Source organism: Mytilus edulis, chromosome 10 (genome assembly GCF_963676685.1).
Source record: "Mytilus edulis chromosome 10, xbMytEdul2.2, whole genome shotgun sequence".
In the NCBI taxonomy this organism is placed as follows: domain Eukaryota; kingdom Metazoa; phylum Mollusca; class Bivalvia; order Mytilida; family Mytilidae; genus Mytilus; species Mytilus edulis.
In genome coordinates this window covers 20,724,194-20,750,871 of record NC_092353.1, presented here as the reverse complement: position 1 = coordinate 20,750,871, position 26,678 = coordinate 20,724,194, and the positions used below count along the sequence as shown (strand labels likewise).

General features: G+C 31.8%; 1 protein-coding gene across 7 annotated transcripts in view; it reads left to right on the top strand.

Annotated features, from left to right (window-relative positions):
* The window catches only part of LOC139490599 (SR-related and CTD-associated factor 4-like), a 36,791-nt gene extending 11,034 nt beyond the window's left edge, over nt 1–25,757 (top strand). For 2 of the 7 annotated variants that reach the window (XM_071277477.1, XM_071277481.1), the window contains 10 exons: nt 8,140–8,193; nt 11,503–11,723; nt 12,823–12,909; nt 13,747–13,838; nt 14,198–14,298; nt 14,855–14,962; nt 18,184–18,349; nt 19,239–19,385; nt 20,072–20,304; nt 20,813–25,757. In XM_071277477.1, the coding sequence (XP_071133578.1) occupies nt 8,140–8,193; nt 11,503–11,723; nt 12,823–12,909; nt 13,747–13,838; nt 14,198–14,298; nt 14,855–14,962; nt 18,184–18,349; nt 19,239–19,385; nt 20,072–20,304; nt 20,813–22,870 (3,267 nt within the window). In that variant the 3' untranslated portion in view covers nt 22,871–25,757. The remainder of the gene's footprint in view (nt 1–8,139; nt 8,194–11,502; nt 11,724–12,822; nt 12,910–13,746; nt 13,839–14,197; nt 14,299–14,854; nt 14,963–18,183; nt 18,350–19,238; nt 19,386–20,071; nt 20,305–20,812) is intronic. The other 5 variants (XM_071277480.1, XM_071277483.1, XM_071277479.1 and 2 more) reach the window with 3 other exon arrangements.
* Nucleotides 25,758–26,678: the final 921 nt, after the last annotated feature.

The window sequence follows — 26,678 nt, the reverse complement described above, 5'->3', positions numbered from 1 at the left end:
TAGATCATGTATAAGGCAAATATTTGAAAAGAAGGATAGGTTATTGGGTAATTTATGAAAGAAATGCAGTGGATTCATTTTATTTGTAATATTTTTCATATTATCAAATCAATTATTCTTATAAGAGTAACTAAAAAACAACTTTTGACATCTATCAAGTCTGTTTTTGACGTGTCACTGTTACCTGGAATGTCAAACTTTAAAGCTGGAATTTAGAAAAATAAATTATTTTTAAACTTTTGAATTATCAAACAATAAATGCCTCTTTTTCAAAACTATTTTTAATAATTTGGAACAAGTCGAAAACTCTTCAAATAATATTAATAAATTTGCATTACTATTATTTCAAAAATAAGCTGTAATTAAATTTTAAGTTGGTAGTCATTATAAGTGTTCAATACATTTTTGTATGTAGAATTTTTAATTAAAATCACTTCTCATCTTTTTAAGAGTTGAATGCCCTTACTTCAATGCATTACCATTAAAACTATCTCAATTCGGACAATTTGTGGAGTTATAGCCAAAATATTTTTTGTTTGTTATTTAAACTAGTTAACAAATAATGATGAATCCAATGCAGACAAATCTGAAATAACCACTGTAAATTCAGAAATAACTGCCATGTTTTTATTAATGCGAAAAAATGCATTATACAGGATTTTTCTGATTATCTCAAAAATAAAATTCCATTTTAGTTCAAATTGACAAAATGGCAATAATGCAAATGCACGCAACAATTTCTGAATTTACAGTAATATTTTTTTCAGTTATTACACTATATTTAAATAGTCATGATAGTTGCTATCTATTAGATTTTCAATACCTTATCAAACAGCTTTTTATGGTTTCTTGATATTTATAATCAGTTCTTACACTGTTAAGAAGAGATTTTTATTCTATTGTCACAGCAGTAATAAGACTGAATGGATTGCGTGCAAGATTTCTTTACTTCACCTGATGAAAGAATTTCCAAATATCAGTAAATATTAGATGATATCATTAATGATACTGTTAAAGGCTGTTTGATAACATTGAATTGGTATTGAGTACTGTGGATTCCTTATAATTCTTTGAATACCAATTTTCATGGATGTTTCTTTGATGAACCTCGAATTCGTGTTTTAAAAAAGTATGAAATAAATATAAAGCTGAAAAGCAAACTTTTACAATATAAAGTTAAGTTTTAACAAAATGACAATTTATCTTCAAGTCTTGAAAATTTGTACCCACAATAATAAATCCACAGTAAATGTATACTTTTTATAACTGAGTCTTTTTGACATTCACTGATATATTTTTAAATTAAATGTGTGAAATTTAACTTTCAATAGACATAGGAATCTAATTATTACATCTGCAAGATGTACATTATTCATACAGCGATTCATTATTTTCAACACATATTAATTTTGAGATAAAAAAAATAAATATGATAATGATCATTATAAAACTTTTGTAGTTCAAGCACACTTCGAAATGAAACAACAGTTCTATTTGAAGAAAAAAACTAAAAAATGAAAAGACTCAGTTATAAATCAAATTGTTATTTATATGATCATGACTTTGAAGTTTCTCTTACAGGTTTTAAAATATAAATTTTGTGGAAATATCAAACTGAAAATTTCTCAACAAATCTGTTAGGCCTGGGTTTTTTATGCCCCACCTACGATAGTAGATGGGCATTATGTTTTCTGGTCTGTGCCTCCGTTCGTTTTTCCGTCCGTGTGTCCGTTCGCTTCAGTTTAAAGTTTTTGGTCAAGGTAGTTTTTGATGAAGTTGAAGTCCAATCAACTTGAAACTTAGTACACATGTTCCCTATGCTATGATCTCTAATTTTAATTCCAAATTAAAGTTTTGACCCCAATTTCACGGACCACTGAACATAGAAAATGATAGTGGAAGTGGGGCATCCGTGTGCTATGGACACATTCTTGTTAATTTGATGTTTTACAGACCTGCCTAGGAAAAAATTGCATTTTGGTTTCTCCTTTTTTGCCTGGTTATCCTACTTTTCATATTCAACAACTTGAAAAAAAAAACTTGGTCCAGCCTATGAAACAAGAAAATTTCAAAATTTCAACTTCTTTATCTTTTTAAAATCAGAAGTCTTAGGACTGGTTCATATTTTGAGTAGGTTTTGATGAAGTTGAAGTCCAATCACCTTGAAACACATATTCCCTCAGCCAAATTAAAGTTTAACCTCAATTTTATGGTCCACTGAGTTGGTGAGCCTATCCCGTTTCAGGTTAAAGTTTTGGTCAAGGTAGTTTTTGATGAAGTTGGAAGTCCAATTAAATTGAAACTTAGTACACATGTTCACTATGATATGATCTGTCTAATTTTAAAACCAAAATGAGTTTTGACCCCAATTTTACTGTCCACTAAACAGAAAATGATTGTGTGGGTGGGGCATCTATGTACTATAGGTACATTCTTTGTTGACTATTATTACATTCCAATGTAACCGTAGCCAGTGCCTATTGAAAATGGAGTTATGTGGTTTTGTGGTCTAGTGGTTAAGACCGATGGCTACAGTGCTGAGGCTCCCAATAAGTTCGATTCCAACTCGGGGCTCTGGGAATTTCAGTACATCAGACAGGTGAATCTCACCCTCCCTACACATCTCTGGAAACCAGAGTGGAGTTTAAACTAGTTAGGGTTCCTTAATTGCCTCAGTAGGTCAATGTTGCTCCCTTCTTTGACCTAGATAAATCTACTGATATCTCCTCAGTGTGTCTGTTCTCCTCAAGTACTTCGGCTTCCTCCACCATGATAACAACTGCCCAGTGTCTTAGCACTCTCTGTTGTGTTGGGTTAGGGATTGTCATTGTAAATACCTTATTATTGTAAATACTTAGTGGCACATCTCCACTAATCTGGATTGGGCCTGAATGTACACAGATTCAAATGGACCTTGCACCCTATGATAGGATCTTTCTATCTAATTTTAATGCTAAATTCGAGTTTTTACTCCAATTTTACAATCCATTAAACATAGAACTTGATAGTGCAAAGTTAGGCATCCATGTTCATGGACATAATATATATAAAATAAGATGTGGTATGATTACCAATGAGACCAAAATGACACAAATTAACAACTTTAGGTCACTGTACAGCTGTCAACAATGAGCAAAGCCCATACAGCATAGTCAGCTATAAAATGACCTGAAATGACAATGTAAAATAATTGGAAAGAGAAAACTAGGGGCTTTATTGAGGTACAAAAATAAACGAAAAACAAATATGTAACACATAAGCAAACGACAACCACTAAATTACAGGCTCCTGACTTTGGACAGGCACATAAATACATAATGTGGCGGGGTTAAACATGTTAGCAGGGTCCCAACCCTCCCCTGACCTGGGACAGTGGTATATCAGTACAACATAAGAACAAACTATAAAAATCAGTTGAAAAAGGCTGAACTCATCATATGGGCAAAAATACAATACAATATTCTTGTTTTCAAATTATTTCTCTGGCTTCTATCTCCATAACCTTTAATCTTTCCCATCTTGCAAAAGATATGAATATGTTAGGTCTGCCTAGAGTTTTTTGGGTGGGTTTGGTGTTGAGGAATTTTCAGTTTGAAATTTTAATTGGCATGCATGATTCTGTAAAATAAAAATGTCATTTTTAAAAACAATATATAAGATTTAATGTTTCTTAGCACCAGAACAAAATTTTTTGTTGTTGATAAAATACCATCTTCAAAAAAAAATATCATATTTTTTGTCTATAACAGAAATCATGTCTAGGAAAAAGAAAAAAATTGATGCTATTGTTAATTAAGGATAGATATAAGGAACAGCTGTTTTATAATGGATTACTTGCTGAAGTCAATAAGTTATTTTGCTGTGGCAAATTGAATTTTTCTGTCTGTGAATTATCACCATGGAGAGAAAGTCAAGATTTGTGTTACTGTTAAATCACTTAATGTCATGGACAAGTATTCAAATAGACTACATTTATCCAATCTAATGGAACATTTTTTTTTAATTTTCACTTTTAATTTTACACAAAATTTTAGGTGGTAGGGGATGGGAATGCTTTAAGTATGCTACAGAGGATGTATCAGTAGTTATATAAAAAAAAAATCTGATCTAAATAATGCATTTTGGCTTGAAATTGAAAAAATGTATTGCATTGAAATACCTACCAACTTGCCTTCACTTTTTTAGTATCAATTAGCAATTTATATTCTGCTTCTGGCAGATTTAAATGCATGGGGGATAGGGGTGGTGGGAGGCACTTACATTAATATAAATGGTGGTCGGTTGTTCATAATTTAGTGCTGTTCCAAAATTTATCTGGTAGGAGGTGTGAGGCACTGAAATTAAATAAATGTTGGTTGAATTTTCCTCAGAATTTTGTAAAAATGATAAATAACTTAAAATAGTATGTTATGGGTGGTTGGACGTCTATAAAGTGACTCTCATGCCCACCATATATTTAAATCTGGGATTAGCCCTTAGAATATTGTAAGGATAAAAAGTAAATAAAAAATTATCTGTTCTTAGAAGATCAGGTCTGAAAAAGGAGTGTCTACCATAAAGCAATAAAAAACTTAAAAAACTCTGTTCTTTTAATCATTTTTTTTAAGAGAGCAGTGTTTAATTTTAAAATACTGTAGATTCATTATTACATGTGGGATACCAATTTTCATGAGTTTAAATTTAACGATGAATTTATATGTTCAGCTAAGTTCACATTTTCTAAAGTCTTGTGCATGAACTGTGGCTAGTTAAATTTAAAAAAAAAAGGTTCCCACCAAAAGAAATGAATCTCCAGTATATGTCAGATGCTAACTTTTTATTTTAAGAATGCCTCTTCATTATATATATAAACTTTGTGTTATTTCATTGTTGTTTGCTTTTCAGGTTTACTAAAATTCTGTGGGCTATATAAAAAATTAAATCAGATAGTACAAATTTGAACATACAACATACATCTGACTCATTGAGGTCGATAACCTTATACCATATCATATCTTCAGTGTTCTCAGAATTTTCAAATAGTGCCATTGAAATTAATGTAGCACTGGCTTTCCAAAAATAATAGCACCTTTGCATTTCATTATAAAATCATCCAAGATATCACCATGGTAGAAAATAAAGAACTTTATGTCTGCGGACCATCAGTATGTTTGCTTCTAAAACTCCTTAGGAAAGAATATACATATCTATTTTGAACATGGGTTTTTTTGGTTAAAAGCATGAGGCTAAAATAGATTTTATTTTCTGTTCAACAATAATTTTAATATGAAGTATTAAAATGAGATCATAAAAACCATTGTTCCTTTAATTTTGAAAAAATTGAAAGACAGGTAGAAAATATTGAAAAAAAATGTCAGCACTGCCACTGAGTAGAAAAATAATCTTCATTTTACTCCTTATGTTATTTGTTTATATTATGATAAATTTATATTGTCAGCACTATTTATGTTTTGACTGAACTTATTTACTAATGTACTAAATGCAATATATGTTCTACGAGGGACAATATTCCCCAATATTCATGCAATAACCCTTTTATTGTATAGCAATATAATATTTGAAAGTAAAAATTGGTTTAAACTGACATTTAAACGTTGATGACGTCACGAATTTTGAAGATTTATTGCACTAGTGCAATATAAGAATTTATTGCACGCTAACTTTTGGTTACGTTCTGTTGGAAATATTATATTGCTATACAATAATAAATATTACTTGATAAGAGCCAAAGGTACCTGTATGATTCACAGATCGTTTGTATAGATCTAGAGTAACAGTAGCAGTCAGAATTAGTATTATCATAGACATAGTTATTGCCGTTTCCCCTATCATTTATCATTTGAAATGATTGGAAATTTCCTTTTGGGTATACTCCCAAGCTAGCAAAGAGTTAACTTAAATAAAGACCTACACATATTTATACAATTCCTCAGTTGGTGTTGATTTGATGATATTAGTCTTTTTATACTTTTTAGTTGTCATTATACTTGATTGGTGTCAAAATTCTTATCAATTATGAAATTGCTTGGTCAGACTTCATAAAATTGTCTGTAAGAAACAACACATACTTTGCCAGTTAGAACAACACTTTCAAAGAATAAATTGTAAATCCATAATTCATTTTGCTCTATGGACAAATGAAGGACCAGTATGAGTTATTATTGTCATTTTTGGTCCCTCTTTGCTCGGTGTTCATCATTTTTTATACGACCGCAAAAAAATTTTGCAGTTGTATATTAGTATGACATCGGTATCGTCGTCGTCTGAAGACTCACAGGTTTTCGCACTATAACTTTATATAAACTGATAGAAATCTATGAAATTAAAATACAAGATTTATGAACACAAAAGGAAGATTAGAATTGATTTTGGGAGTTTTGGTCCCAACAGTTTAGGAATTAGGGTCCCAAATAAGCATTTTTCTTGGTTTTCTCACCATAACTTTAGTATAAGTAAATAGAAATCTATGACAGTTTAGGAATTAGGGGCCCAAAGGGTCCAAAATTAAACTTTGTTTGATTTCATCAAAAATTGAATAATTAGGGTTCTTTGATATGCCGAATTTAACTGTATGTAGATTCTTAATTTTTGGTCCTGTTTTCAAATTGGTCTACATTAAGGTCCAAAGGGTCCAAAATTAAACTAAGTTTGATTTTAACAAAAATTGAATATTGGGGTTCTTTGATATGCTGAATCTAATTTAGTACCTAGATTTTTGATTATGGGCCCAGTTTTCAAGTTGGTCCAAATCAGGGTCCAAAATTAAACTTTGTTTCATTTCAACAAAAATTGAATCCTTGGGGTTCTTTGATATTGTTGAATCTAAACATGTATTAAGATTTTTGCTCATGGGGCCAGTTTTCAAGTTGGTCCAAATCGTGGTTCAAAATTAAACTTTGTTTGATATCAACAAAAATTGAATCCTTGGGATTCTTTGATATGCTGAATCTAAACATGTATTTAGATTTTTGATATTTGGGCCCGAATTGGTCCACATTGAGGTCTAAAGGGTCCAAAATTGAATTTATTAAGTTTAAATTCTTAGACCACATTCATTGTGTGTCAGAAACCTATGTTGTGTCAACTATTTAATCACAATCCAAATTCAGAGCTGTATCAAGCTTGAATGTTGTGTCCATACTTGCCCCAACTGTTCAGGGTTCGAACTCTGCGGTCGTATAAAGTTGTGCCCTGCGGAGCATCTGGTCTTATCTCATCTGAAACTATACGACTCAGTCATAAGGTATTCTTAACTTCATGACATATTTGCTTTTGTCATATTATTATTATTTGAAACTACTTAAGGAAATCTTGCTGTAAAAGGCTGTATCAGAAGGCAAAAGATAGGGTCATTAGTCTTGGTGTGGCAGTTCTTGATTCCAATAGCTCAATTTTGAAAATTCTCCTTTAAAACTTCAAATCAAATCAAATTCTAGTAAAAACAAACGTTACAAAGTAATCTCATTTCATCCTGATCTAAAACATGGCCAGCATCAACAGGCAGTTGATTTTGATCAATTCTGTCAGTCAAACTTTTAAGTTTGAATCTTAGTAACAAGTCTACTGAATACTAGGTGTTTAAATTATTCTTTAAACAATGTTATCCATATTGTGAAAAAGGGCATGTAATAATCTTGGAATCTAGGTCAAAGTTCATTGATTAAACTATGTAAGATTCATGTGTCTTGTCTGCTTCTAACTAGATTGCACCTAATATTGATATTTCTTACCCATTGCCTTTTTTTAATGCATCTATCAAATTGATAACTATTCATATAGATATGTCATGACTTTTACTCGGATTGATATCTCCATGGTAACACCAGAATACATAAGTTCATAACCTTTTAAGAAATTATTTACCATCTACATGTAACTCATTAATAATTGGTAATAAACAGACCCATAATTACTGATAAAATCATCAAATCCTCAGTCAGAAAACCGATTTTTGTGACATTACCAAACACACACTAAAAAAGCTTTAACCCTTTCCTAAGTTATAAAGAAGAAAAAAATAAGTGTAAAATAAAATTAAGATTCACTAATATTTATGAATATAACTTTGGATTAATAGTAAGCATGGTAAGATTTAATTGTAAAATTTAAAGATAATAAGAGGAGTTTCTCCTTATATAGGTTGATATGGACTATAGGAGCTCGGTCCCAGAGCCAAGTCATTTTGGTCATTTGGTGAGTACGCTGATATCTTTTGCTTTTTCAGCAAAAATTTGTTCTTTTTTTTTATTCCTCTGATAGTTTTCTATCCACTTTCTAACACTTTGTTTTAGTGTGTTATATCATGCTATTAGCTTTTCTATTCAATTGCTTTGCATGTAAATAATTGCAAGAGGGATTTTGCATCATTTAAAAAAATCAAAGGTCATGACAGCTTCAACCTTTATTAAAGTCTGCAGCTATAGCATAACTGCTTATGGAAAACATAATATGTATACTGTGAATATACTTATTAATGTTGTTTACCCAACTTTCATGATTTTAGGAAAGATTTTGTCTTGATGGATATTTGATTAGATAGTTTTGCCAAGGTCTGCACGACAGACTACAGAAATATTCATCATCATTCATTGAAAATTTAGTTTCATTGTTTACCTTGACCAATAAAATCCACTAAAAATTGGTCACAAGAATAATAATAAAAAATCTACAGTATATAACAAAGTGACAAGGGTTCTTATTAAAATCAGGAAAGTTTGTTCTATTTACGATAATAAATACTTAAATTTCATTTGAAGCACAAATTTCAGGACTTAGATTTTTACCATTATCTAAGTACTTGGTAGCTTGTGCAAAATTAATAATTTCTTTGAAAGAATAGTAAATAACATAGTTAATTTACAACTTTCTAAGAATTAACAATTAAACAGTTAATTAAAAGCATTATAGAAGTTTTCTATGCTTATTGTGAATTTATATGTTGGTATGCTAAATGAAGGGACATAGAATATTGTGAAACCAACACCTTATAAATTTCATGCATCCTAAGGGCTTTCCTGCATTGACCATGATCAGGAACGCTCAAAGCCAAATATTTGAAAACCAAAAATGTATACTAACTCAACAGTTCAGGAGCTTTAAAAGCCTAAAATTAAAGGTAAAGGCAATAAAAACCTTGGTTATATATATAGTTCTTGGATAATAGATATAAAAAGATGTGGTATGAGTGCCAATGATTAAATGTCCATCCAAATAACAATTTATAAAAGTAAACCATTATAGGTCAATGTACGGCCTTCAACACTGAGCCTTGGCTCACTCTGAAAACAACAAGCTATAAAGGGCCCCAAAATTACTTGATGTGTAAAACCATTCAAACAAGAAAACCAACGGTCTTGGATAAGTATGTTTGCAGTCAAGGCTTTCTATTAAAAAAAAATCATTTAAAATTGGTCAAAAAAGGGACAAATACTATTTTCAAATACTTTTCACAGAAATTAGTGGGTTGTTCAAATCTCCCTCAAACCAACTTTTCAGAAAACTAAAATTATAAAAATGCTCATGTTTCCTATCTAAATCGCGTTGTTTTGATTTAGTTTGATGATAGCTCTGTATACTCTGGCATCTGCTATGAACACATGATTGCCATTTTGAATTAATATTTGATGGTAGCAGTCTGTTCAGTTTAATTGTATCAGAATGAACCTTCAGTAACACATCATTGTTTAACAAAAAATGAATTTCCCTTCATATGGATAAACATTGAATTCAATTTAACTTTTATGAATGTTATTAATTTTAATTTGACTTATTTGAAGCACAAATTTCAGGACTTAGATTTTTACCACTATCTAAGTACTTGGTAGCTTGTGCTAAATTAATACTTATTTAGGAAGAATAGTATATATATAACATAGTTATTGTATAACTTCTTAAAAAGTAACAATTGTGAGACAACCAGCTCCTTGTGCTAATAGTTGATTGTTAATGTATATGTAAGTTTGCTCAAGTGAAGTTGAAATAGTTTGATATATCACATTGTCATTTCACTACTGTATATTTAAAACCTCAAAGTGCATCTCTTTCAACATTCATCATTATTTGATGGAATCAATGATTCAGGAGTAGCATACCATATTTGCGCTGTATCACTAGCCTGTCAACACTTAGGGTTGGAGTTTTGATTTACACAATTGTCAGGTGTGCTAGACATGAATCTTAGTGGACTAGGAGTGTAAGGATCCCAAGGTCAATTGTTCTAATAGGCATACTGGCTTCCTTCTTAAATAAAAACTGACCATCACAAAATAAAACAATAGTGTTGAAAGTTGTGTTAAACACTAATTAATCAATTCATCCATCCATATATGCAATTTTAAGATATGCATGGAGCATTGTTCAGAAGTAACTTCTGCTCTGACAATCAATGTAGAGCAAATGATCAATTTATGAAAGTAAATGGACAGAAGAGGTAGAGGGCAATTAAAAACTTGTTGGGACCTATTTTTTTGGGGGGAGGGGGCGGAGGAGAAAGAAGGTTGTCATGCATGCCTTAAATAAATAGCTTGAAAGTCAAAATAAGTGTTTCAAACTATCATAATAGAGTTAAGGGGATTTTGGTTGCAAATTTCCAGTTTTCAATCTTTTGGTTTTTGAACAGTATTCGTACATACAGAGGCTACAGTATTGTGTATTAAATTAGTTTGTTTAAGCCTATGACAATGTATGAAGGAACATTTGCTGGGATTTTAGTGGTAATAGATCAATTTTATAAGGTGTGTTTTGAAATAAACTGAAAACCTTTGCCAATACATTAATGTCTTGCAAGACATTAATGCAACCTCATTTGTATCTTAGTACTTGGTAGCTTGTGCTAAATTAATAATTTCTTATGAAGAATAGTATACATTATAGTTATTTTACAACTTTTTAAGAAATAACAATTAAAGTATTGAAACAATCCATAAGCCTTGTGTGTTAATTATAGATGTACAAATATGTTAATATGCTTAATTGAAGATATATATATAAGATAAAATTCATGAAATAAATTTCTCTGTTCATTATTCAATGAAGTGTAACTTTCATTTGAAGCACAAATTTCAGGACTTAGATTTTTACCATTATCTTAGTACTTGGTAGCTTGTGCAACATTAATACTTTCTTAGGAAGAAAAGTATATAACATAGTTATTTTACAATTTCTAGAAATAACAATAACAGGATAAATTAAAACAGAAGTACAGTAAGAAATTTTAAAAAGGGATGCTCAACAATAAAATTCTTTAATGCAATAAGTCAAGTGGAAGTGAGGTAGATTAAAAACATGTGGATTCTGCTATGTATTAACAGTTGTCTTAAAATAAATAATAAATGTTGACTATGAAGAAAACAACTCATATAGCTCTTTTTGTGAAATATTTCAGTACAGTATAAAAGGATTATAATCTGAGGAGTGAGTAGGAGATTTCAAATTGATCTCTAAATTTATACCATAGCCACTCAAATAATTAAGAAATAATATCAAAATGTTTTTATTTCACAGCCCCCTCAACCACCACCTCAGATGATGGGAATGCCACCAGAGCCAGGGCAGCCATTTCATTTGATGCACGAACATCAACCCCCGCCTGCTGTACAGGGATACCAGGAAATGGACGAAGTGTCTCAGGATACTGACGACAGGTCACGTGATACTAGTCGGGACAGAGATAGAAAACACAGTAGTCGCAGATCTAAACAATCCAGAGATAGATCAAGGTCAAGGTAGACTTATTCATATGTCGCGTCGAAAATGTTTGGCAATGACCATAAAACCAGTCAATCTTTAACCATAAAAAATATGATCTTTCAACTTCTAATATATATTCAGGATGAAATATAGATGGGTCAGATGAAATCAGAGCATTTAACTGATTGCAAACATTCATTTGTATCTTAGGAAGATAACCAATCTTATTCTTCATACAAGTCTAAAAATAGCTTTGAAGAAAAGTCAACAAATTGTATTGTTCTCAAACTGGGCAAGAAATTCTACTTCCATTATAAAAAATTAATTTATCCGACAGATTTGTTGTCAGAATATTATGTTCATGAATTTATTGTAAGTTAACTTATATTTGAAGCACAAATTTCAGGACTTAGACTTTTACATTTATCTTAGTACTTGGTAGCTTGTGCTAAATTAATACTTTCTCAGGAAGAACAGTATATAACATTTATATTTTGTAACTTCCTGAGAAATAACAACAAGAAATTTTTTAATAGCTGTACCTGAGGGGTATCATTCTTGATGTAAAAAATAAAGGATAATGGCATTGTATATCATGTATATCTGAGGAGTGTGGAAAATCTTGATTTCATTGGCAATGCTTTATATCACTTATTAGGTCAAAAAGTTATAGGGGGACAATGGATTGAAAGAATTCTTGATAGAGTATCTAAATAATTAGATGAAATGCTAAGTTTTTAGCTATATAATAGTTGACAATCTTGAATATGAAAAGTTGGGAATAGAAATTTGTTCCCATTTTTATGCTTAACAAAAAGACCAGCATGCATGCACAAAAGAAGGGTTATGAATTGGTAAACCAAAAGTTGATTTTATTTCATAGGACTTCATTTCCTGACAAGGTGCTTTCTGTCTGTATATGAAAAAAATTTATAAAATATTAACTGATAGGTTTACTTCTAGCTGAGATCATCAGCAGATTTGTGTTCTTTACATTAAATTTATCCAGGTATAAAAAAATAATTTGGTTTTGTCTTATGTATGTGAAGAAGTCAACTTTATATTATATACTTGTAGATGTGACTACATTTGTCAAGAAAGATAAATTTTACTTATTAAATTTTTGTTTTACAGAACACCCAAAAGGAGGCGTCGCTCAAGGTCAAGATCTAGAGATCGTCGCAGGAGATCAAGATCCAGAGATAGACATAGGAGATCTAGGTAGTTATATAAAATTGCTTTACAACCGTATTTGGATAAAGGCTGTTAAATATTTCTTTGTAAGTTATTTAATGTAGGGTAACCTTCATTTGAAGCACAAATTTCAGGACTTAGATTCTTACCATAATCATAGTACTTGGTAGCTTGTGCTAAATTAATACTTTCTTAGGAAGAATAGTATATAACATATTTATATTACAACTTCATAAGAAATATAAAAGTCTTACAAAATTTCTGTTATGTTCTGTTTTATTGTGTATACCCCTGTGAGGGGTATATTTTCATGAAAACATGTACATGTTGGCCTGGCATAACTACAATTGAAACATGAAACCATTAAAACAACACAAGTGAATAAAGGTTTGAAAAAGGCTGAATCCAGGCAAATATGACACCTTTGATCATGTTGATGTTTTTATCTACTGACTGACTTCACTTCATCAGGGCACTGTCAGCGAGCAAAACAGAACTAGCAATTTAAAATTGGTGATTGAAAAGTTGGAAAAGTCCTTCATGTCTTTTTCTGTAATTTCCCATTTATATATCCTTTTATGCATAAATAAATTATCATCATCTTTAACCAGAGGATGAATGTATCTGTTGGTACACCTCCAAGAAATAACACTCAAATTACCAAATTAATTTTATGATTCCTTCGTGCCTCCAACCATAATATTTTGCACCCTTATAATTCAAGACTGTTATACGTACACTTTCTTTTGCTTTTGCAGACTTGAAAAAAATTAGATATGTAGTGTGATTTTACAAGATACTTATAAATTTGTGTTCTGTTTAAAGATATTGGTACTTTATTTATGAGAGATATTGTGTTTCCAGGTCTAGAGACAAAGATCGTGAAAAGCAAAGAGAAAAAGACAGAGAAAGGAGGAAGAAAGGACTGCCTCCAATTAAGGAACAACATATAAGTGGTTAGCTTTAATACATCTTACAATATATAAAATCCCAGTATTGATGCTACTTAGCAAAGTCAAATATACAGTAATGTAATGACTGCTCGCAACTTTTATGCATGTTTACTAGTTGAAAGGAAATGTCATTTTGAAAACTGTATTTTTTAAAGATCTCACAATTTCTATAAAAAATATTAATTTGACAATTCACTAAAAACTGGATCAATAATGGAATTCACATTTTCTTAACATTAATTCATATTCTATTCAGAAGTTAAGAAAATTATATGTTAACTATTTACACAGCAATATTGAGTCTAACAAATTTATAGATAAAGACGAGAATATTTATTAAACAATACTTCTTTACATTTTAGTATGTTCAACTACGTTGTTCATTGGCAAGGTACCAAAAACAACAGCAGAGGAAGAATTGAGGGAAGAAATAGAGAGATATGGAAAAGTAGAATCTATCAATGTAAGATAATTCAAAAGTTTTAGGTTTACAAAAATTAGATAATATGGTGTTGATGAAATTAGAATGAAAAGTCAATGATTCAGAGGATCAGTCCAAATGTTGATGTTGCTGTCCTTGATCTTGATTAAAAGCACAAATTTCAGGACTTAGATTTTTACCATTATCTAGGTACTTGGTAGCTTGTGCTAAATTAATATTTTCTTAGGAAGAACTGTATATAACAAATTTATTTTACAAGTTCCTAAGAAATAACAACATGACAATTAATTTTAAACATTACAGACAGTTACTTCAAAGAATTCCTAACTAAATGATAAAAGTTTGTAATTACAGACTATGCAGACCATTGCATTATTTGAGATATTCTAAATAGGCAAAATACCTTTTATTAGAATAAATATACATTGGATCAACTTTAGTTAGTTAGATAGGTATCATGAGATTTTTTCATAAGTTTGATATTGGCAGAAATTTAATCTGCATCCTAGGGTGTCTCTATAATGACAATTTTATAGCGGAAGCCAACAAATAAAATTGTACCGATTTTGTTTTATAGATGATTCCTCCAAGAGGCTGTGCATTCGTATGTATGACAAGAAGAAAGGATGCTTCTAAAGCATGTGACAGATTGAAAGGTTATAAGTTCATGGGCAGTGAGTTGAGGGTAAGATTTTGTTAACGGCAACATTGTATTACATTCTTGGTAATATTCTTTTTATACGACCGCAAAATTTGAAAAATTTTTCGTCGTATATTGCTATCACGTTGGCGTCGGCGTCGGCGTCGGCGGCGTCTGGCGTCCGAATACTTTTAGTTTTCGCACTCTAACTTTAGTAAAAGTGAATGGAAATCTATGAAATTTTAACACAAGGTTTATGACCACAAAAGGAAGGTTGGTATTGATTTTGGGAGTTTTGGTCTCAACATTTTAGGAATTAGGGGCCAAAAAGGGCCCAAATAAGCATTTTCTTGGTTTTCGCACTATAACTTTAGTTTAAGTGAATAGAAATCTATGAAATTTTGACACAAGGTTTATGACCACAAAAGGAAGGTTGGGATTGATTTTGGGGGTTTTATTTCCAACAGTTTAGGAATTAAGGGCCAAAAAAGGGCCCAAATAAGCATTATTCTTGGTTTTCGCACAATAACTTTAGTATAAGTAAATAGAAATCAATGAAATTTTAGCACAAGGTTTATGACCACAAAAGGAAGGTTGGGATTGATTTTTGGAGTTGAGGTCACAACAGTTTATGAATTAGGGGCCAAAAAGGGGCCCTATTAAGCATTATTTTTGGTTTTTGCACCATAACTTTAGTATAAGTAAATAGAAATCTATGAAATTTAAACACAAGGTTTATGACCATAAAAGGAAGGTTGGGTTTGATTTTGGGAGTTTTGGTCCTAACAGTTTAGGAATAAGGGGCCCAAAGGGACCAAAATTGAACTTTGTGTGATTTCATCAAAAATTGAATAATTGGGGTTCTTTGATATGCCGAATCTAACTATGTATGTAGATTCTTAATTTTTGGTCCCGTTTTCAAATTGGTCTACATTAAGGTCCAAAGGGTCCAAAATTAAACTTAGTTTGATTTTAACAAAAAATGAATCCTTGGGGTTCTTTGATATGCTGAATTTAAAAATGTACTTAGATTTTTAATTATTGGCCTAGTTTTCAAGTTGGTCCAAATGGGGGTCCAAAATTAAACTTTGTTTGATTTCTTCAAAAATTGAATAAATGGGTTCTTTGATATGCCAAATCTAACTGTGTATGTAGATTCTTAATTTTTGGTCCAGTTTTCAAATTGGTCTACATTAAGGTCCAAAGGGTCCAAATTAAACTAAGTTTGATTTTAACAAAAATTAAATTCTTGGGCTTATTTGATATGCTTTATCTAAATATGTACTTTGATTTTTGATTATGGGCCCAGTTTTCAAGTTGGTCCAAATCAGGATTCCATATCAAGTATTGTGCAATAGCAAGAAATTTTCAATTGCACAGTATTGCACAATAGCAAGAAATATCTAATTGCACAATATTGTGCAATAGCAATTAATTTTCAATTGGAGTTATCTTTCTTTGTATAGAATAGTAGTTGATAATATATGTTGGAAATTTGCCAGACATGACTATGATGTCATTTTCTATTTTTATTTGCCAATAACTGTATGTAAATAACTTCATTGGAAATTTGCCAATATAAAATGTTGCTGATGAAGCTTTTTTTCCTTATCTTATCTAAAATGTTTTAGATAATGTATGTTGGAAATTTGCCAGACATGACTATGATGTCATTTTCTATTTTTATTTGCCAATAACTTTATGTAAATAACTTCATTGGAAATTTGCCAATATAAAATGTTGCTGATGAAGTTTTTTTTATTGTTTTATACAATAAACAATGTATATTCACTTTTACTACCAACCAATCTTTACCATTCAGTGATAACAAGCACTTTATTTTACATTTTAATATTTTATGATGTATTTAAAAGAGTAGTTATTGTTGCAAACTCCATTAGAAATTTGAATTGATATCAGTTTTGGAAAAAGGGAAACGGGGATGTGAAAAAAGAGGGGGGGGGGGTTAAATTTTTCTCATTTCAGATTTCATAAATAAAAAGAAAATTTCTTCAAACATTTTTTTGAGAGGATTAATATTCAACAGCATAGTGAATTGCTCAAAGGCAAAAAAAAACTTTTAAGTTCATTAGACCACATTCATTCTGTGTCAGAAACCTATGCTGTGTCAACTATTTAATTTTAGATTTAAATAAGAAGAAATCTTTAATTGATTTGTAAAATCTTGACATTTGTTTTGTGTAAAAAAACCCATGTAATGTCAAAAATTTGATCACAATCCAAATTCAGAGCTGTATCACGCTTGAATGTTTTGTCCATACTTGCCCCAACTGTTCAGGGTTCGACCTCTGCGGTCGTATAAAGCTGCGCCCTGCGGAGCACCTGGTTTTATATTGAAATATAACAGCTAAGCACAATGAATTTTATAAATTTTCCAAAACAATAAGCTTTGTATTGGAGAAAAGATGGCACGCTTAAAAACATTTTCCTGAAATAATGAAAAGTAATATAAGTTATACATGTTATATATCATGTATATACTGTACTTGTACCTTATACCACTTATTGAAAAGTAACCATTCCATTTTTTTTTTAAATAAACTGTCTTTGGATGTGTTAAACTGCAAAGAGAATATTACATATAGAAAGATGTAGGGTAGAGTGAGATGCAGCCTGTTAGAATATAGCATTTTATTTAATCTTTGTGTAATCAGGTAAAAGCTATTCTAAATTAAACACTACTTAGTACTAAAGGAACAACACCTTGTTTTAATGGTATTTTTTTTTAACATTTGTTGAAAGGTTTTACAAATATTGAATGTAAAAAGTGATAAACCATTATTCCTGTAAATTAAGATTTTTTTGGCATCCAATATTGTGAGTTAAATTACAGAGATTTCAGATACTGCTGCCTATATATACATAAATTAAATTTGGGTTGAATTTTTTCCAAACTTATCTTTGCAATAAGAAAAACAAAATGCAAAATTTCTGAAATTAAATTATTTCCAAAAATCATAATTAATCTGAAAGAAGGATATGTTAGTGTTGTATTTCAGATCAAAAGAACAGTTTAGACAATACTTTAAGAAAGAGAAAAGTTGTGGGTTAACATCAATTTGGTAGCAGACTAACAACTTTTAAAAACAAACCAAACTGATCAAATTGTTAATAAATAAAATCTATTGAAACGTCAGACAATGGTTTATAATGGTCTATTCATCAAAATAAGCTTTATTATATTGTGTTTAAACATTCTACTTGTTTTTATCTAAGAAAACTTATAATACAGGACTTATTTTCAGGTTGCATGGGCCCCTGGTATTGGAGTAAAGGAATCAGAATTTAAAGACAGGTGGGATGTAGAACAGGGTGTGACCTATATACCTTGGACACAGATGCCAGAAGAACTATCCAAATTCAAAGATGGTGGTATCATTGATGAGGACTCATTAACAGAAAACTTGAAAGGTAAACGATTGACAATTTACGAATTTGTATAGGAAATAATTATTCCCTAAATGGCCATTACCTTAGCATGCCAAACGGTTATGATATGTTTATGTCCCTGTGATAGGTTTCGTCGGACCTAGATTTCAATTTCATTGTTTTCTGATCAATGTTAATTTTACTCTCTTCAAATAAGGCAAAAGCAGGTCTAGTAACTGCTCTAATTTTTGTGCTATTTTTACATTTCCTGACCGGTGTGAGAAAAATATTTCTACTCACTAGTAAAACATCTGTTCTCGGCAAATGATTGGTTGAAATTTAATTGTGACGTTAAATTTTCTTGTTTTCTTCTGAATTTTCTTATTTTGACGTCATGAAAAAAGGCAACCATGCCTGATGACGTCACATCAAAAGTACACAACTTTTCTCAAATCTTTGAAAAGGAAGGATAAAAATCATTAGAGAAACAGATTCCACCACTGTTACTCGTGTATAACGATATTTCTCTACTCTCAACAGTTAAATTTTAATTATTTAAAAAGCTCGGCAAGCTTCATACTTTAAATATTAGAATTTAACTGTCTCGAGTAGAGAAATATCGTAATACACTTGTTGCAGTTGTGGATTCTATATATCTCATCTTCGTCAGTATGTCCATCCAAAAGAAAACCTTTATCAAGTTCCTGGCTCCTATTGAAGCGAATGATTTAAAATTTGTTCTCACAATGATAATATTCGCTCTGGCATACATGTTACATCAATCAATTGCTTGTTGTGACACAGGTCCAGACCAGGTTTTGTCTGTTTGTGATAACTGTCTATAGTATAATTACATTGATTTTTTTCACTTTCACAAATATTGAGATATTATCTTACATCAATGTTATATTACTTTCATTTCTATAAATAGGTAAACAGATAGGTGGTGAAAAACCTGAGGTTACAGAAGAACCTAAGCCAGTCCCAGGACAAATACCTAATTTACAAGGAGGTCCTCCCCCAATGCCAGGACAACCCATTACAGCACCAGGACATTTCCCTCCAGGGATGCCACCTGGTAAGTAATAATAAGGCCAATATCAGAAAATTTCAACATACTTTGAATGAAGATTTGATACTGTGGAACGGTGAGGTTTTCTAATCTTTTTCACAGTTTTGTACCAACTACCAAAAAAAGGGATATTCTTTGATAATTTTAACAGTATTGATTACATTGATTTTATCCAGCTATAAAATGCTACAATAAAAATCTTAAGCTCTGTCCTTAAATGAGCTCATGATTGTGGAGGAAGAGTATTGAATTGAATCTGGTGTTGTAAGATGCTTAAACGTTTTTGAATGAATCAATATGACTAAAACTGATTTAAGATGATGACACCAAATTGAACTTTAAAATAAACAGTAATTTCAACCTAACTAATGGCTCTCAACAGAAGCAGAATATCAAGAGGCTGAATAAACACACTATACTACACATATTTATTGCTTGGTGTTATACGTACAAGTGAACAATTTTTAAGAATTACAAACTAAAATACTAAGTGGGCTAGGATCAGCAGTTAATTACAACAAAATTTCATCCCACTTTTATAACATAAAAAGAAATTTGATTACTAAAGTCTCTATATGGAAGATTTACATACAAGCAAATTTCAATTAAAATGGTCATCCTCTTTCTTAATCTTAAGTTATGTAATTCTGATAAAAGGATTTTCTTTAATAAAAATGACTTTATGTTTACAGGTATGATGCCTCAAGGTGGTATGATACCACCAATGGGAATGCCACATATGGTTGTACCAGGAAGTATGCCACCTGGTCATATGCCAGGACAACTTCCACCCCATTTGGCAGGACAACTACCACCCGGTATGCAACAACAAATGGGCGTTCCTCCAGGCATGCCACCACCAATGACTGGTCAACCACCTCCTGGAATGATTGCACTTCCTGGTGGAGGTGTGGGGCTAAGACAGGTATATAAAAACTACAAAATTAACAAGGCTATTTAAAAATACCTGATATGAAAACGGGGGGTTCACATAAACCTTTTTTATGAATATTTCAAATGTTAATAAGGCTAAATCAAACTTTGTACTGTACCATGAGACAACTCTTCATCCAAGTCACAATTTATACAAGTAAACCATTATTGGTCAAGGTACATTCTTCAACACAGAGCCTTGGCTCACACCAAACAGCAAGCCATAAATGGCCACAATAAATTACTAGTGTAAAACCATGCAAACGTGAAAACTCAACAGTCTAATCTATATAAAAAAAATGAGAAACACTTATAAACCACATCATCAAACAACAACTAGCAAACCTCACTCAGATTTCTGACTTAGGACAGGTGCAAACAATTGCAGCGGGTTTAAACCTTTTAATGGTACTGAATCTTCACCCTTATCTGAAACAATAGATAAGCACTTTTTATTTTAAAACTCTGTAGTAGTATTTTAATAAGTGAATCTTTTTCAGGTTGGTCCACCAGCTTCCAATGCTGCAGGTTTACAACTTGGACAGAATATTCACAATGTTATGGCTAGTTCAGCTCCTGCTACTATGGTATCTCAACAGCCAATCACAGTTTTCAGACCTGGATTTCAACCACAACCAGGTTTTCCTCAATTCCAGCAATTTCAGCAGTTTAGAATGCAGCCTCCAAACCTCAGCCAGAGACCTCCAATGCATATGCATCCTCCAGGAACACAGCCACCTCAGTTCATTAATACAATGCAACCAGGTCCAAGGGCACTATTAGGTCAAGGACCAGGTCCAAGGCCAATATTCAATCAGAAACCAGACACTGAAAATGAAAACTTTCCAGGCAACAAATGGCCACAAAATAGGGGACCTCCTATTCAAATGGAACAACCAGTATCGAGAGAAGATTCTCCTGTAATGGATGAGAAATCAGAGAAACCAAAGGATGATGAAAATACAGAAATGGAAATGGACCCAGAAGACAAAGAACAATTAATGCAATTTGATCTGCCAATGAGCTTTGGAAGTAATAAAATTAAAAGACAGGAACAAGGAGATTGGGTTCCCCCAGAAGAGAATGATTGGGGTGGTGGCGGAAGAGGTCGTGGTAGAGGTGGGTTTGATAGAGGTCATGGAAACAGAGGTGGTCCAATGGGAGGACCAAGAGGTCCACGACCTCTGATGGATTTTGATAATATAATGGGTGGCAGAGGTGGAAGAGGAGGAGGTTTTGGAGGCCCAAGAAACTTTGGACCAAGAGGACCAAGATTTGACAATCGTTTTCAATATGATCGCAATTTTAGAGGCAGAGGTGGACCCCCTGGATTTAGAGGTCGAGGTGGAAATAACTGGAGACAACCATTTGATGGCCCACCAGGAATGGGAGATGAAGATCAAGGAAGGAACTCTGATTATGAGGAACAGCCTAATGAACCTGGAGAAAAAGATGAGAATGCTCTTCCAACTGAATTTGGTAGTAGTAGACGACGAAGCCGTAGTAGTGATAGACATGAAGGAAGGGGAAGAGATAACTATGACAGGAGAAATCGTGATGAAGGACAAGGTGATAGGAAAGAAGATGAGGAAGAGAAGGAAGGTGAAAAAGATGAAAATGCTCTGCCTTTAGCTTTTGGAAGTACCAAACAAAGAGACAGAGGAAGTAGCAGTGGACGAGACAGAGGGAGAGGTGGCTATGAAGGAAGGGGAAGGGATAGCCATGATAGAAGAAGTCGTGACAAAGATCAAGGTGATTGGGGAGGAGAAGGTGAAGAAGAAGAGGAGGGAGAAAGAGATGAAAATGCACTTCCTTTAGCCTTTGGGAGTACCAAACAAAGAGGTAGAGGTGGTGGCCGTGGACGAGGTAGAGGAAGGGACAATTTTGGAGGACGTAACAGAGATGACAATTGGGGAGGTAATCAACAAGGTGATGAAAACCAAGATGGAGATGAAAATGCACTGCCCACTGAATTTGGAGGTCGTAAGAAATGGGATAGAGGAGGAGGAAGAGATAGTTATGGAGGTAGGGATCGTAGAGGTAGTGATAACGATCGTCGTGATAGAAGAGATGATCGCCACGGTGATGACCGTAGAGGAAGGGATCGTAGTGATAGAGGTGATAGAAGAGACAGGGATAAGGATCGGGATCGTGGGGACCGTGATCGTGATAGAGGTAGGGATAGAGATCACGACAGACGTGATAGGGATAGGGACAGAGATCAGAATGGAAGAAAGTCGCGATGGAGTGATGCTCCAGAAGCACCAAAAATATCTGATAGTGACAATGTTCCTGAAGCAAATGCTCCAGAAACCAATGCTCCTGAAGCAAATGCCTCTGAGCCAGTGGCTGAAGAGTCAAATGTACCAGTTGTAGAACCTCCTCCTATTGTTGATTCTACAAGTGATGAACAAACTAATGGACAAATAGAAACAAGTGAATCTAGTAGTATACCTAACGGGAAGGAGGAAGAAAGTAGTACTGAACCTGTAGAAAAAAATAGTGAACCAAAAACATCGGATCCAGAAAAAGTGCTAGAAGAAGGAGAAATCGAATGATGTTTATTTATTTTATAGTCATGATATGTGTTTCATTTCTTACATTATGACATTTCATTCATTTTTCTACTGTTTTTCACCTGAAGTTATGTTTAGAATTAGATAGATGATTTAAAAATTCACATAGAAAAATGCATTTCATATAAATTGAAAATAGTTTAAAAGATTTTTGAATAGTTTAAAATATGTTTCCTGTCTTGATAGTTTTTTCTAATCATTCAGTTGCATTAAAGAAATAGTTTAAATTCCTTGACAGAATAGCTTCACTCCTGGCATTTCATTTATTTTCACTCAAACATCACATTTTGTTGTTACTGTCAGATATTGTTATTGATGAATAGTGTAATCATTTTTGTGTTTAATTGTAAATTTGGATTTTTTACTCTTGTTTATATCATAAATGGATGCTGAATTTTTATCAAACAAGTGTTCATAATTTTGAGATCATGTTTGTAAACTTTGTGTGAAAGACGTGTATTCTGAATTGCAGCATTCATAGAGAGCTTTGTAATGATGTATGTTAGTTATACTGTAAGGACTGATAATTGGCTTTATACAAGAACTTGGGTTTCTTGCTATTCAGTGTATTATTTAACAGCAAGTTTACCAAAAGTTACCATTTCATGATAAATATCTTCCCATGTCATATTGATACAAGTAAGAATGTAAAATTTGTTTTACTAGAAGATTTTATGTTAAAAGGGCTTTAGCATCTGAGACCTACGTGTATTATCAGTACACCGGATATAGGTACTAAGCAAGCGGGCATGATAGATTTTGACCTTACACGGTAACGAAAATCTTTGTTTTGCTTGATCAATATTCAATGTACATTTCTCAACATTTGAAATTCCTGCTCCCAAATAATTTTTGCATCGATTTTTTCCTAATCATAGAACAAATTTGATATTCTAATAAGAACAATTAACTTGTACAAGCGCAAATAGTTGTGAAAGTCAACACCAACTTTCAATTTCGATACAGTTGTTGAGACATTTACATGTTTTATCTGAAAGAAACCTAATACAGGGCAAAAGTAATAGTCACCAATCATAAACCTACCTGTGATTACTCATTCCTTGAAACATTTTGGGTAATAAACGAGTATAAAAATAATGTTTTTGTGTACGGTGTACAACAACATAACTATGCACCGTACATAAGGATTTATGTGGTCAGCTAAACACCGTACACAACACTTTTTTAGGGATAAAATATCGAACAATAACATATGTATGAAAGATTTCAATGCCAATTATTGAAACAGCTATACTTATTACACACACACATTGACCTTCTATCAGAAAAAGAGTTGCAATGAATATAGAATTATATCGGATGAGACGAGGGCCAACTTTGACAAGTATTTGCACATGCTTTTACAATGTTTTAGTAATTCCTCTTGTTTTAGGAAAATAATGAGACATCTCTAACCATCAACCTACGACCAAATCATTTCTTAAAATAGCAATTATGTTTAGATTGAAGTACACATTGATATTATGTGAGCAAAACAAAGATTTTCGTTACCGTGTAAGATCAAAATCGCTCACGTCAGCTTGGTTAGTACGTATATCCGCTGTACAATGATACACGGTGGAGACCAATAATGTTTTAAATTTAGATTTGAAAAAAGGATTTGTTGAATTAATTGAATGTGTTCTATAAAATTGTGTTTTTTTTTTCACATCCTGATTAATATAAGGAGAATAAATAAGCTACATTTTGAAAACTTTTACTTATTCAAAACAAATTTCAAATATAGATTTATTATAAATTCAAAGTATTAAAATGAAAATATAGTCTTTTAAAAGGGTACTGACAGATTCAGAAAATATCAATGAAAGTATTTTTTCAATAGTTTTCTTAGGAATTGATATCTACCAGTCATGGTGACAGTCAGCATGTTTATAACTTTTAAAAAAATCTAGAAATATTTTTGGTATTAAATGATTCTTGAAAGTTATTTAAGATATAAGAGTTGGTGGTAAATATACCAGATTTTCAATTAAATTCCTTAGTTTTTCAATAGTGTTGGTAACTATTCATAAGATTGTGGAAATTATTTTTACCTATTTATTTGTTAGAATGTACCTAATTCTGGAAAGATCAATTTATGGGTGTTAATTTCATTGTTTGGAGTGTAGAAAATGAGTAAGGCATAGGATTTCACTTGGTTTTCAACATATTTGAGTATTTTTTGTACCAAATAACGAAAAAAGGGTTGTGTAATTATATTATAAATCTAAATTCCTGCGTTTAAAAATAAGTTAAGACATGGCTTAACAATGGCAATCATACAAACAAGATAATAGATAAGGAAAAGGGCTGATGTTTTTCTTTTGTCATTACTGAATATATGATGTATATTATTACAAAATATTTATACAAATATGCTTATATGGCAAAAATAACCATTGTTTTTAACAGAGAGAGAGAGAGTGAAGTTTTTGTCTGTGAGAGTAAATGGTTGTGTGTTTGTGAGTGTGTGTGTGTTTGAAGGATGTCTGTGTGCATATTTAGACATTTTGAAGAAAATAGTAGTGTTCCATATAAATACTTTTGTTAGTATCAGAGAAGCTGAACATTTTACTCAAATTGGAAAGGTTGATAAGAACAGATATTTTTTCAATAATTTAATTTCATTGATCTTAAAAATGATCTAAGGTAGGATATATGAACATTATAATCAGGCTTTTCAAAACAAAAAAAAAGTTAAACTCTATTTTAAGTTTTATGCTTTTAATTCTGAGACATGAAAAATATTTGTATGAAACACTGCATTAACATGATGGGGGGAGGGGCTAAATGTTTTACTTTGACCTTTTTAGTCAAGGATATGTAGCTTGTTTTAACAAGCTACTGAAAATAAATGATAAAGACCAAATACTAACTCTAATTTTTACACCCAAATAACTGATTGGAAACATTGGAAAGTAACTAAAATTACAGTTATATAGTTTTGACCAGTTTGAGGAAAAACCAACATTGTCTTTTTACTAAGGTATATGTATAGTCTTCAGATTGGTAGGGTTGTCATGGGAAAGGCTGTGGTATAGGTGATTTTTAGAAGTTACGAAAGCAGAAGTGAATCCATTTTATTCTTTTTTGGATTTCAGCAGTTATTTTCATGTAGAACATCATTTCAAGGTTGGTTTTAAACATTGTTGGAGATGGAAGTAGTTAATCTCAGTTCCCAGTTAAATTCAATTTAGACACCCTGACCTATCCTGTTAAAGAGTTTTGGTGTAGATTTGTCTTAGACCATAATGGGTTTGGTGGGATTGTGACAATATTGAAACAAATATGACAACTATTAGCATATGTGTGATAACTTCTGAATGGTACAAACAAATATATTTTATTAGCAACCAAGAGCAGAATTGAAAAGAATTCATTTTCCATTTCAACAAAAATATGGATGAAAAGGAATGGTTAAAGTAAAATGGCCTAAAAAATATGACTGAAAGTTTCTTAGACCAAACTGGCATGATGAAAGACCTGATTATATGTGTGGGCCTAAAAAAACTTATTTTCATATCTGTTTTAAAAAACCCATTTATTTTTCATGCTGCAGCTTTTTTAAATATTCCTTGTAATACTCAGCTGTAAACATTCTGCTTCCTTGTCCTCTGTATTTGAAAAGTGTATGTGGTTTGGTTGAAACAACTGAATTATAGTCAATGACCACTATTCATGCGAAATAAGCTTTGTCTATGCAATACATCATTCTGAACATGCATGAAATATTTCCCACTGGATGTTAAGCAACCTACAGTCAATCAATTTATATAACACAAACAACGTT